The 12,042-nt window shown below is 35.1% G+C and overlaps 2 protein-coding genes across 2 annotated transcripts; both read right to left on the bottom strand.

The window, feature by feature from the left end:
* Positions 1-7,249: 7,249 nt before the first annotated feature.
* On the bottom strand, positions 7,250-8,864 carry LOC107697793 (uncharacterized). Its single transcript, XM_016498654.1, has 4 exons — positions 8,834-8,864; positions 8,501-8,766; positions 8,127-8,286; positions 7,250-7,728 (listed from the first exon to the last, which is right to left on the bottom strand). Exons 1-4 carry the CDS (start codon positions 8,862-8,864, stop codon positions 7,409-7,411), a joined length of 777 nt encoding a protein of 258 aa, XP_016354140.1. The 3' UTR covers positions 7,250-7,408.
* A 38-nt stretch (positions 8,865-8,902) lies between these two features.
* On the bottom strand, positions 8,903-10,289 carry LOC107697792 (tripartite motif-containing protein 29-like). Its single transcript, XM_016498653.1, has 2 exons — positions 9,870-10,289; positions 8,903-8,941 (listed from the first exon to the last, which is right to left on the bottom strand). Exons 1-2 carry the CDS (start codon positions 10,287-10,289, stop codon positions 8,903-8,905), a joined length of 459 nt encoding a protein of 152 aa, XP_016354139.1.
* Positions 10,290-12,042: the final 1,753 nt, after the last annotated feature.

Raw genomic sequence — 12,042 nt, 5'->3', positions numbered from 1 at the left:
TTTTGGTGTGAAAAGGCTTTTATATTTGCCAAAAATATAACTTTTTTATTTTAAAAACAAACAAGCAAGCCTTCTCCAGATTTAAAAAGTAACGCAAAAGTAACGTAACACATTACTTTCCATAAAAAGTAACTAATTAACGTAATTACCTAGTAACGTAATGCATTACTTTCCATAAAAAGTAACTAAGTAACGTAATTACTTAGTAACGTAACACATTACTTTCCATAAAAAGTAACTAATTAACGTAATGAGTTACTTTTTTAGGGAGTAACACAATATTGTAATGCATTACTTTTAAAAGTAACTTTCCCCGAAACTGGTCCTCATTAGAGTTCCCAGCATGCTTTATAATGAACAGAACTCCTCTGATTGATTGCTGCAATCACAGGTGGCAGGAAAGTGCTGCTGATTGCGGTGTAAACAGCTTCATCAACATGCGCCGCGTCACTCGCTCATTAAACCAAACACAGAACACACATACCTTGCCTGCTGCTTTATTTGATGGAGGTTTCTCTGGTTTGCTGGGTTTGGGGTCGTACGCTTTAGGAACGGCCGTTTCTCGGCTCCTGTGTGTCGTGAAGGACTTGTACTTTCTCTGTGCAAAAACAAACACACAAGAGAGTTCATTTGTCCTGAATATTTACACCACCGCTTGGAATAATTAACATTTTAATGTTTTAGAAAGAAGTCTCTTCTGCTCACCAGGAATGCATTTGTTTGATCAAAAACACTGTAAAAATGGTGAAATATTATTCTAATTTAAATCAACTGGTTTCTATGTGAATATCTGTTAGACTGTAATTTATTCCTGTGATCAAAGCTGTATTTTCAGCATCATTCCTCCAGTCTTCAGTGTCACATGATCTTCAGAAATCATTCTAATATGCTGATTTGCTGCTCAAGAAACATTTCTGATTATTATCAATGTTGAAAACAGTTGTGCTGCACAATATTTTTGTGGAAACCGTGATACGTTTTATTTTTCAGGATTCTCAGATGAATAGAAAGTTCAAAAGAACAAAATTTATTTGAAATGGAAATCTTTTGCAACATTATAAATGTCTTTACTGTCACTTTTAATCAATTTACTGCATCCTTGAATAGAAGTACTATCATTTTTTTTTTTATCTTACCCCAAATTTTGAATGATAATGTATCACAGTTTCCACAGAAATATTGTGCAGCACAACTGTTTTCAACATTGATAATAATCAGAAATGTTTCTTGAGCAGCAAATCAGCATATTAGAATGATTTCTGAAGATCATGTGACACTGAAGACTGGAGTAATGATGCTGAAAATACAGCTTTGATCACAGAAATAAATTACAGTTTAACACATTCACATAGAAAACAGCTGTTATAAATTAGAATAATATTTCACCATTTTTACAGTGTTTTTGATCAAACAAATGCAGCCTTCGTGAACAGAAGAGATGACTTTCAGAAACACTTTAAACTCAAAATGATTCCAATCTTTTGGTTATTCAGTAGTAACTGTACAGTACTAGAAACACAGTGCTTGTCTCGTACCCGCAGGTTGAACTTTCCGCGACTGACACTCCAACTTCCTGTTCTGCTCACTGAGCTCATTAAGCTGCACAAACGAACTAAACGAACGAACGTTACTCATCATCACAGACAGAATCAGACGAGGCTCACTGTAACATCAACACCGCTGAGAGCTATTTACAGTATATACAGTGTGACGACAGACACGAGTGCAGATTTACATCACAAGATGAGACGAGAAAGAGCTTGTTATTAAGAACTGTTTGTCAGACAGTTTAAGTGTTTACGGTCCATCAAAATCCAAATGAAAAGAGAAAATAATCAAACGACACGAAACACCTTTCATTCACTGCACTATACAAACACAGACATTACAACATGACTGTTTCATAGAGAATATATTTTTTCATTGAATTTCCAGAGTTCAAAAAAAAATATATATAGTGCCTTGCGAAAGTATTCATACCCCTTCATTTTTTCCATGTTTTGTTATGTTGCTGCCTTATGTTAAATTGCTTTAAATTACTTTTTTCCCCACATCATTCTACACTCCATACACCACATTGACAAAGCAAAAAACTGATTTTAACATCTTTGCAAATTTATTAAAAATAAAAAACTTAAATGATTCCATTGCATAAGTATTCAAACCCTTATCTGGGACAGCTGAAATTTAGCTCAGGAGCATTCATATCACTTGTAGATGTTACTACACTTCGAGTGAAGTTAACCTGTGGCAAATTCAATTGAATGAGTATGATTTGGAAAGACGCACACGTCTTAATAAAAGGTCTAACAGCTGAAAATGCATATCAGAGAAAAAAACCAAGCCCTGAGGTCAAAAGAACTGCCTGTAGAGCTCAGAAACAGGTTTGTGTCAAGCCACACGTCTAGTTCAGGAAAAAAATTCTGCTGCATTGAAGGTTCACAGAATCATGTAGTCTCTGTTACCCTTAATGGAAGACGTATGAAAGAGAGACACACACACACACACAAACAGAGACACACACACACTTGTGACTTTTGACACAAGTCACACAAGACACAATGTGACTTTGCTACAGCCTGGAACTGAACTGTTGGTTTGTTCTGGTCAGAGGAGAACTGGCCCCCCGACTGAGCCTGGTTTCTCCCAAGGTTTTTACTCCATTCTGTCACTGATGGAGTTCTGGTTCCTCTGGCTTGCTTAGTTGGGGACACTTAATATCCAGCGATATCGTGGACTTGATTGCACAGACTCTATTTAAACTGAACTGAGCTGGATGATGACATCACTGAACTCAATGATGAACTGCCTTTAACTGAAAATTGAGTGTTTACTATTGTCCTTCTGCATTATTATTATATTATATTATATTATATATTTTCCTGTTTAATACTGTAAAGCTGCTTTGACACAATCTGTATTGTTAAAAGCGCTATATAAATAAAGGCGACTTGACTTGACAAGAAACTCATGGAAAAAGCCATTGATTTTTCATGCATTGCTCAATTTTGAGATGTTTTGTTTTTTTTCTGTCTATATTTTGAAGTTTTCTTAGAATACAATTTCCCTCATTTATATAACATAACATTATCAAACCTTTAACTCTAATATGACAACAAAATTAAACCAGAATTTTGAAACTGCTTTAATGTTCAGATTCATCGTCTGGTAATGTATGTAAATTAGTGCATGTTTAATTACATGATGCCTAATTTGCATATTTAAATATAACATTTTAGAAAAGTTGTAATACAAAACTATTATCTTAATACACTGTGATCAACCAACTGAGGAAAGTTCTACCATATTCACCCATGGTGTCTTAATTTTGGTTAGTTAGGAACTGACATTTTTTTAAATATCGTTTTCTATATATATTTTTGAACTAATTTTGATTTCAGTTTTAGCTATTTTACAAGTTAAACTACATAAAAATGAGGAATGCTGCCTTGGCAACTAGCTGAAACAAATTGGCTATATTCATGGCAAAAGCAAAGAAAAAACAACTTATAATTGCAATATATTTCTGATACATTGTTTACAATAATTTAACAATTTTGTCTTAAAAAAATTATTCAGATGAAATAAAATGAGTTTAAGTTTTTTTTATATTTTATTTCATTTCAGTTAAAGTTTATTTTGATTGATTAAAGTTTATTTAGATTAAGCCCTTAGACTTTTAGGCATGGTTTCACAGCCAGGGCTTAGACTAAGCCAGCATTAGGCCATAGTTCAATTAGGACATTTAGGTAATTTTTATAAACGTGCCTTAGGAAAAAAACATTACTGGTGTCCCTCTTGAGACAAAACATTTAAGTCTGGGACTAGGCTTAAGCCCTGTCTGTGAAACCAGGTGTTAAACAGGTAGCCAGTGGACACAGACTAGTCTCATCTGTCTCATAAAATAGTTGGACTGAAATGCTACAGCTCAATTTGCATATTTGTTAATGTTATTATTATCATGTAGTTGCACTCAAGTTGCTACGTTACTGTACTACTGTTTTGCACATAAGTCAATATTGCACACTTGCACATACAGATGTACAGTCTATATTTCTACTTCTGCAGCATAATTTTACTTTTATTATGTGTGTGTGTGTGTGTGTGTGTGTGTGTGCATGTTTGTGGTTTATGAGGACACACATTTGTATAATAACATGGGTATGACAGGTATTACAACGAGAAGGTGATTTATGAGGACATTTTCAGTGTCCCCGTAATTCAAAAGGCTTATAAATAATTCAGAATGAGTTTTTTTGAAAATCTAAAAATGCAGAAAGTTTCCTGTGAGGGGTAGGTTTAGGGGTAGGGTTGGTGTAGGGCAATAGAATATACAGTCTGTACAGTATAAACACCATTACGCCTATGGAGAGTCTCTGATTAGCATGTTACTAGCATGTTTGTAGCATGATTAACAAGTTACTAGCCGGTTTCTAGCACGATTAGCATGTTTGCTAGCATGATTAGCATGTTACTAACATGTTGTTAACATGATTATCATGTTACTAGCATGTTTGTAGCACGATTAGCAAGTTACTAGCAGGTTTCTAGCACAATTAGCCTGTTGTTAGCATGTTACTAACATGATTAGCATGTTGTTATCATGATTAGCATGTTATTTGCATGTATCTAGCATTATTAGCATGCTGCTAGTATATTTTAACGTGATTTACATTTACATTTAGTCATTTAGCAAATGTTTTTATCCAAAGCGACTTACAAATGAGGACAATAGAAGCAATCAAAACCAACAAAAGAGCAATGATATGCAAGTGTTATAACTAATATAATAGTGCTATATAATAATACATAAAAATAAGTCTCAGTTAGCTTAACGCAGTACATGTAGCAAGGTTTTTTTTATATAATAAATACAAAGAAAACAGATAGAATGGAAAAGAATAGAGCAAGCTAATTTTAGAGGCCTTTTTTGCTTTTGTTAATTGTATAATAAATAAAAAGAAAACAAATTGATAGAATACAAAAAGATTAGAGAAGCTATTGATAGTTTTTTTATTTATATTTTGTAATTGAGAGATAACTTTTCAGGAAATGTCAGTTTTAGGCTTACAATCAGGATTATGCGCTTCTACGCCCTTGTTAATCAGCTATCATTTCCCTCTGATTTTAGGAATAAATTATGGGTAGGGTTAGGTTTAGGGGTAGGGATTGGGTTAAGTCTGTATTTTTTGACAGTAATGTTGATCCAGGAACATGTCTTACTTGGCAAAATCACGGGTCTCTGAGGGTGTGTCCTGCAGCGTCACACATCAAACACAGGTGAGATCTGTGAGAACGTCATCGTTACACTCACCTGCTCCTCCATCATCAGCCCACGCGTCTGAACCTGCTGAGACACGCTATTTCAGGCTCATTTCTAAGGCAAGAGACTACAGACAAAAACTGTAGCTAAAAAAGTTTCATTCACTGATCCATTTCAGTCCATTTAGCGTCATAACGTCTTTTCTTTCAGACTAGAGACAGAAACATTCAGAATACACATTTAAGTGTTTATTTTATTGCACTTGATCGGTTTGCTTCTGTACACTGTAAAAAATTACCGTGAATTTAACGGTAAAAGACTGTAAAAATGCTACAGTAAAAACCTGTTAAATGGTTAATGATAAATTCCCCTACTATATACGGTGAAAAACTGTATTGGACATTACATGTAATTTTACAGTAGTATACCGTTAATACCGTATACAGTGAATAACCGTAAATTGACATTCCCAGAATTCCCTGCGTTACATTTCAAATTGAATGTTTTTTTGTTGAAATAACTGTTTCTTCTTTGTTTTTTCTTAACAGTTTTGTATATTAGGATTGTATGTTACACCTAATGTTGTTAAATGAATGTTTATTGCATTATTTCAGCTTCATGTGTGTCACCATGATGGTGTTTAGTGTTTGTGTGAATGACGCTGTGCACTTCTATATATGTTATTATTTAAAAGCTGCTTGTGATGGGCTTTGGTTCATCATGTGACTTTCTCATCACCTCCTGCATTTGGTGGTTATCAGTGTATTACAAAGCTACAAAACAGATTTCAGTACTTCAATAGGTTGGCATATTAACATTGTATCAGTTAATGAAATTACGGTATTTAACTGTAAATTTAAGTTAAAACCGTAAAACCTCAAATGTTGCTACCGTATTTTTTATGGTAAACTTCCGGCAACCACAGCTGCCGGCTTTTTACCGTAAATTTTACATATTTTTTTTTACAGTGTAGATGTCAGTCTTTTTAGGGCAGACACTGTTTTTCATGCACCTGTCAGGTTTGAGATTTTGGGCTTTTTGGCTTTTCATAGTGCAAGTGTTTTTTCAGACTAGTGGAAAGAAAGCATCCAAAAGACACTGTTAAGTGTTTATTTTATAGCAGATTATAGATTTCAATTACAAAAACATCTTTTTTCTCCTACACTGAGCCATGAATCTCCTCTTCAGCAACACTTACACACACCACACTTTACAGTTTTATTCCTGTCTGTATCCTGAAGGTTTTTACAGAGGGATTTGTTCATATGTAATTTGCTTGATTTTATACATTTTACTCCCCAATAATTGAAACCATATAAAAAATAAAAAAACAGTACACAGAATCTCTTGGATTACAGTTTGCAACTAGACGGATGTACCGTTACTTCCTCTACAGTCAAAAATCTGGGTGTTATATTATATACACACTGCCGTGTGTTTTGAGTTTGAGCTCCGTCAAGTTAATTATTTGTCACATCTCTTTGGCCAAGCATTCAAATAATGCATCTCATAATCTTGTACTGCAGTTATATCTGATCAAATGCACATTATCTTTTTTTGCTTGGTTGGAACAGCAGCTATGCTAATTATGTCTCTATTTGTTTCTCTGTTTCTGCTGGGATTGACATCCCGTGGTAACTAGGATTTACACAAGCTTCAGTCTGGATCCAGAATACCTGAGAAGAGATGATGCCAACCCCTCAGAGGACCTCAGATGATGCCAACCCTGAAACAACATACAGAACTACCACATTTGGCTATAAGTGTGATTGCAACATATAATAATTGCTGTTCATCGTCTGTTTGATTACATCTTTAATTGATTTTTCTGTACATTTCTGCCATATGTACATTAACGGACAGTCACCACTGATAAGCTACTACTAAATATATTGTAGAAACTTAATTTTCTGTAAAGTTGCTTTGCAATGATTTGTATCGTGAAAAGCACTGTACAAATAAACTTGAATTGAATTGAATGTCAGCTGAAAGCAGGCGGTTTCACAATCACACGGGCGAGAACAAACAACACCTTTATGTTATCAGTGGTGATTGACAATGAAGGGAGGCGTATCAGAGGAGAATTAAAGACAGTAAGTTCATCTGCATGAGCCATTCTGTCTTTCAATCATATTCGAGAACAGATTAAGGCCTGCTGCCAAATGTGAATCTACCAGTGGAGCGATTAGCGCCGAAGATAGATGCTTTCTCCTTACTCTGATTAAAACCTGCATTTAGAGGTCCTGCTGTAGCAGGTTGGTTGGGAGAACTACCAAAACCAAACTTAAATGCCGGTGCAGAAGTGCTTTTGCTTTTCATATCTGGGTTGGACGTCTGGCAGGCGACACAATGGCTAGACATGCCTTTATTTTTCACCAGGCAGACTTCACAGTCCCAATCCCCATCTTTTTTGGCAAAATCTATAAACGATGATGACACAGGTGCATCGGCTTTAGGAGGCACAACTGAGGAGGAAAGCAAATGAGATGTTAATAATGTTAATAAAGGGAGTAACTTTTGTTAAACCGTAAACAATCAGCACAGGTTCACACTGAACACAATAATAACCATTTTCAAAAACTGGGTATGAGGTGACATTATTCAACTCACACTTAAACCATCGAATTTTAAACATCAAATATTTTGCAGTTGAAAACTGTAATGTTATAGACATTGTAATGTATCCCAACGTGTTATTGCAATACTCATCCTATTGCAAAATGCTTAAAATTTCAATAATATTGTCGCTGAAGTAGCATGATAACATCAAATTGGTGATTCCCACTCCTAATATTAGTTATGTTAAGTATACAGTATATGTAGATGAGACACGGGAATAGAGAGTTTACTGAAGTCTTCTCACCTTCTCCAGATTTGATCTTGATCTCCGTCTCTTTGGTGACATCCAGCAAACGCTCTTGCATTTCAGAAAGCAGCAGCTCCACATTGCAAAAAAATGCTTTTGGATTTTCAGAAATGTTGGAAAGATCTTCAAATTCTTCAGACATGCATTCTGGGTAATTCTACACACAGAATACAAATAATGTACACTGAAGAAAATAAATATGATATCAAAAGCCTAAATTCAAAAAGATGCCGAAACATACATATAATCAAGTGGTTTCCTCATCAATAAATTGTTCTTCAAAACTAATGAACTGTTTTTTGTTTTTTTTTAAATAAGAGTTTTGATAAAGCCATCTGTTGATCATCATCAGATGAGTTTGTTTGCTGTACCTGCAGAAAGTGAATGTGGTCTTCAGTGGTCAAGAACTGATCGAGCTCAGACACCTTCATCCTGAGGTCAGAGATCTTCTGCTGGACTTTCTCCTGAAGTCCTTCAATGCGACTGAGTTCATATCTCTGTCGCTCTGCGATCAGCTCTTTCACGCGGACGCTTGTTTTCTGAACGGAGCACAGCACTTCACTGAAGATCTGCTCGCTTTCAGAGACAGTCGTCTGCGCTGAACACTGTTCCACAGCAAGAACATCCACAAACAACACTCTTCAATTAACACATCATTGCTTCTCATAGACTAACAAATGCTTCTCAGATGTTTCTTCTGAAACAGATGTCTCCTGAGGAGATGAAAGGAGCCATGCAATCAATACTCACTGTGACGGACTCCTCTGCCTGCTTTAGCTCAGAAACTTCTCACGTGTTTCCATTAACTTCATCTGGCCACAGAAAATAGCAAATAAAACTTGTAAGACATGTATGACAGAATTGTCAATTTTTGGTGAACTATCCCTTTAACATTGAACATTCTCAGAACATTCTGGAAAGGTTCTCTCGAAGTTAAAAATTGTTCCAGTAAAGTTAATAGAAAGTTACCCGGCCTTTTATAATGTTCTCAAAACATTAGCACAAAAACATTATTTAAACATTGCTCAGGCAATGTCAACATTTTATTTAGATGTTCATCATATTTTTCCAAAGGTTACTACATTGTTTACAGTACAATTAAAAGTAATGCTATCTGATCTTTATGTTAACAAAACTTTAGCACAAAAACATTGTTTATGGAACGTTTTTCTGAAACATTGGAGTTTGGCTTTCATCTCATGTTCTTTAAAATTTACTAAATAATTACTATTTATTTCAGAATGTTCAGAGAACATTAGGTAACGTTCCCATAATGTTTGCAAATTTATATAAAACTGAACAGTCACTTAAATGTTTTTCTAACATTCACATAAAAATACGTTTTAAAAAATGCACATTTTGAACGTTCTGAGAAAATAACGTTTTCGTGACATTTTTTTCCAGTCCGGTCTCATGAAAATGTGTATAAATGGTACGCCAAATAAAAACATAAAATCGTAGTATTGATACGCAAAAATTGACTATAGCGTGCATATGATACGTATGTGTTTGGCGTGCATGTAATACGCAGCTTTCGGGTACATATGATACGCACGTGTTTCACGTACATATGATACGCATCTACCCCACAAACCTAATTCTACCCATTTCGTATCATATGCACGCCAAAGTCAATTTCTGCGTATAAACAGTACGCAAAATCGAAACAAACTCGTGCAATTGATACGCAATTTCATGAGATCGGGTTGGATTGTCAGTTATCAATCAGTGAGGATCTACCTGTCTGTCTGCTCTTTCTTCAGAAGCTGAGACGCTGTCGTGGTTCTTGTGTTCATGTATAGCACACAGCAGACAGACACACTTCTGATCAGTGCGACAGAAGACATCCATCAGTTTCTCATGAAGAGAGCAGGTTTTGCTCTGAAGATCCGTGGCTTCGGTCAGCAGGTGTTTCTTCCATCCGTGGAGATCATTGTGCTTCTCCAGGTGACTTCTGCAGAATGAGGAGACACAGGTGAGGCAGGATTGCACAGCTTTGGTTCTTCTGGAGGTGCAGGAATCACAGCTGACTCCATGTTCTTCAGCATCTTCATCATCCTCCTCCTTTGGTCTCATCTTCATCAGTTTCTCAGAAAGCTCCTTCATCTGCAGCCAGTCAGTGACAACAGGTTTGTTTGCACTGAGGACATCTGTGCACATCTTTATACCACAAACCTGTAATGCAGTCCTTACAGAAAATGTGCCCACAGGGAATAATCGCTGGATTTTTAAAGAAATCCAGACAGACGCAACACGTGAGATCGTCGCGATCGTCTGCCATATTTTGGATTGGAACACCTGTGTTCTGTCGAAATCTTCCCCCTGTGACAGAACAGAAACTAAACTTTGACGCGTAAGTTTCGTTTGTTTGGAAACAGTGACTCTATGGAGTCAAAACAATGCCACATACACTTGCAAAATAATTTAAGTATTGCAAAAGAAAAAAAATTGCAAACGAAAATGAAGGTATTGAGAAAAAAATAAATGTGCTTTTTGCAAACAAAAATTAAGAATCGCAAAGGAAAAAAATAAATGTGCTTTTTGCAAACAAAAATAAAGAATTGCAAAATATAAATGAAACAGAGCAAAAGCAATGAGTTTGCTACACATATTTTCCATGGCCACAGCTACTAATTTATTTGCAACACTGCATTTCAGTCAAGTGTGAGCTTGCGATACCGTTTTTCCCTTCGCGCTTCACGCTTCTGCGCGTTTCACTTTCTGGCATTGTTTTGACTCCATAGAGTGACTCCGCTACAGGAGTGGCTTGTTTTAGAACTCTGTTTTTCTTTCATTTTTATGCACCACTCTCTGTGTGGACTGTCAATCTCTATAATACGGTTGGGAAACAAATCTATTTTATCCCATGACAAGCGAATATTTGAAGAATATCCAACGCGAAATGAAGTTCTGGTACGAAAGCGTTTGGTTACGCACGTTATTTCAAGGAAATGTTCAGTTTCCAAAAATATTCCATATAGACGAAACTAGAACACAACATTAGGATATTTATATTGGTTACAAAAACGTTTCTTACAACATTCTACTAAATATACCCAATATATAATGTTATTTTAACGTTTAGTTTTAATATTCTAAGAACATTAAAATCTCCAGTTTTCTTGTCATGATTATAACGCCATTCAGAGGTTACAAAAACGTTTCTTAGAAAGTTCATTTAGTACAAATAACATTATAAAGACATATTGAGAATGTTGATCTAAGAACATTTTCTCTCAACGTTATGAGAATGTATATCAAATATTAATGAAGTTATAAGAACGTTCCATAAAAAATATTTTAAGAATGTTTTGTCCTAATATTTATAACTATTAAAAATGTTAGCTGCGGCAGTATCGTGTGTTTCCAGTAGATGGACTCATTGTCTTGCAGTTGACTGTAAATAAAAAAGCACCCAAAATGCCTTCATTAAATTAAGTTAATATATGTTTGTCATGTCCTTTAATTTTAGTATAAATGTAGTTGGTGTCCCCTTATTTGGATTTACGGTGTTATCTGAAAGTCCGTTTTGGCAGAATGTTATCTGAAAAACAAGAGCTATAGTTTGAAGTTTGTGAAGTTTATTGAAAAGTCTATTGAGTCTATGGAAAAACCAAAAAAGAAAGCTTTATACATACAAAACAAACATAACAACAACAAAAAAGTCTTTGTCACTGTGCAAAACATTTCTAAGAGTTTTTTTTTTTTTTTTTTTGCAGATAGTAGTGTTTACATTATTAATACAAAGAAAAATAAATATAAGTGTTTATGACTTTAGCATGTCAAAGCTCTTATCTTCAAACCTCCTTCAATAGCTAGATTTTAATCTCATTCTGTCTTGCAGTGTTATCATTGTTCAAACATTAATATTAAGATTTTCAGTTGTCAGCGTGACCTCTGAAACAGTTATTAG

Source organism: Sinocyclocheilus anshuiensis, unplaced genomic scaffold, assembly GCF_001515605.1.
Source record: "Sinocyclocheilus anshuiensis isolate Anshui unplaced genomic scaffold, SAMN03320099.WGS_v1.1 scaffold1123, whole genome shotgun sequence".
Lineage (NCBI taxonomy): Eukaryota > Metazoa > Chordata > Actinopteri > Cypriniformes > Cyprinidae > Sinocyclocheilus > Sinocyclocheilus anshuiensis.
The sequence above is the reverse complement of the archived record's forward strand: the minus strand, read 5'-3'. Positions and strand labels throughout refer to the sequence as shown.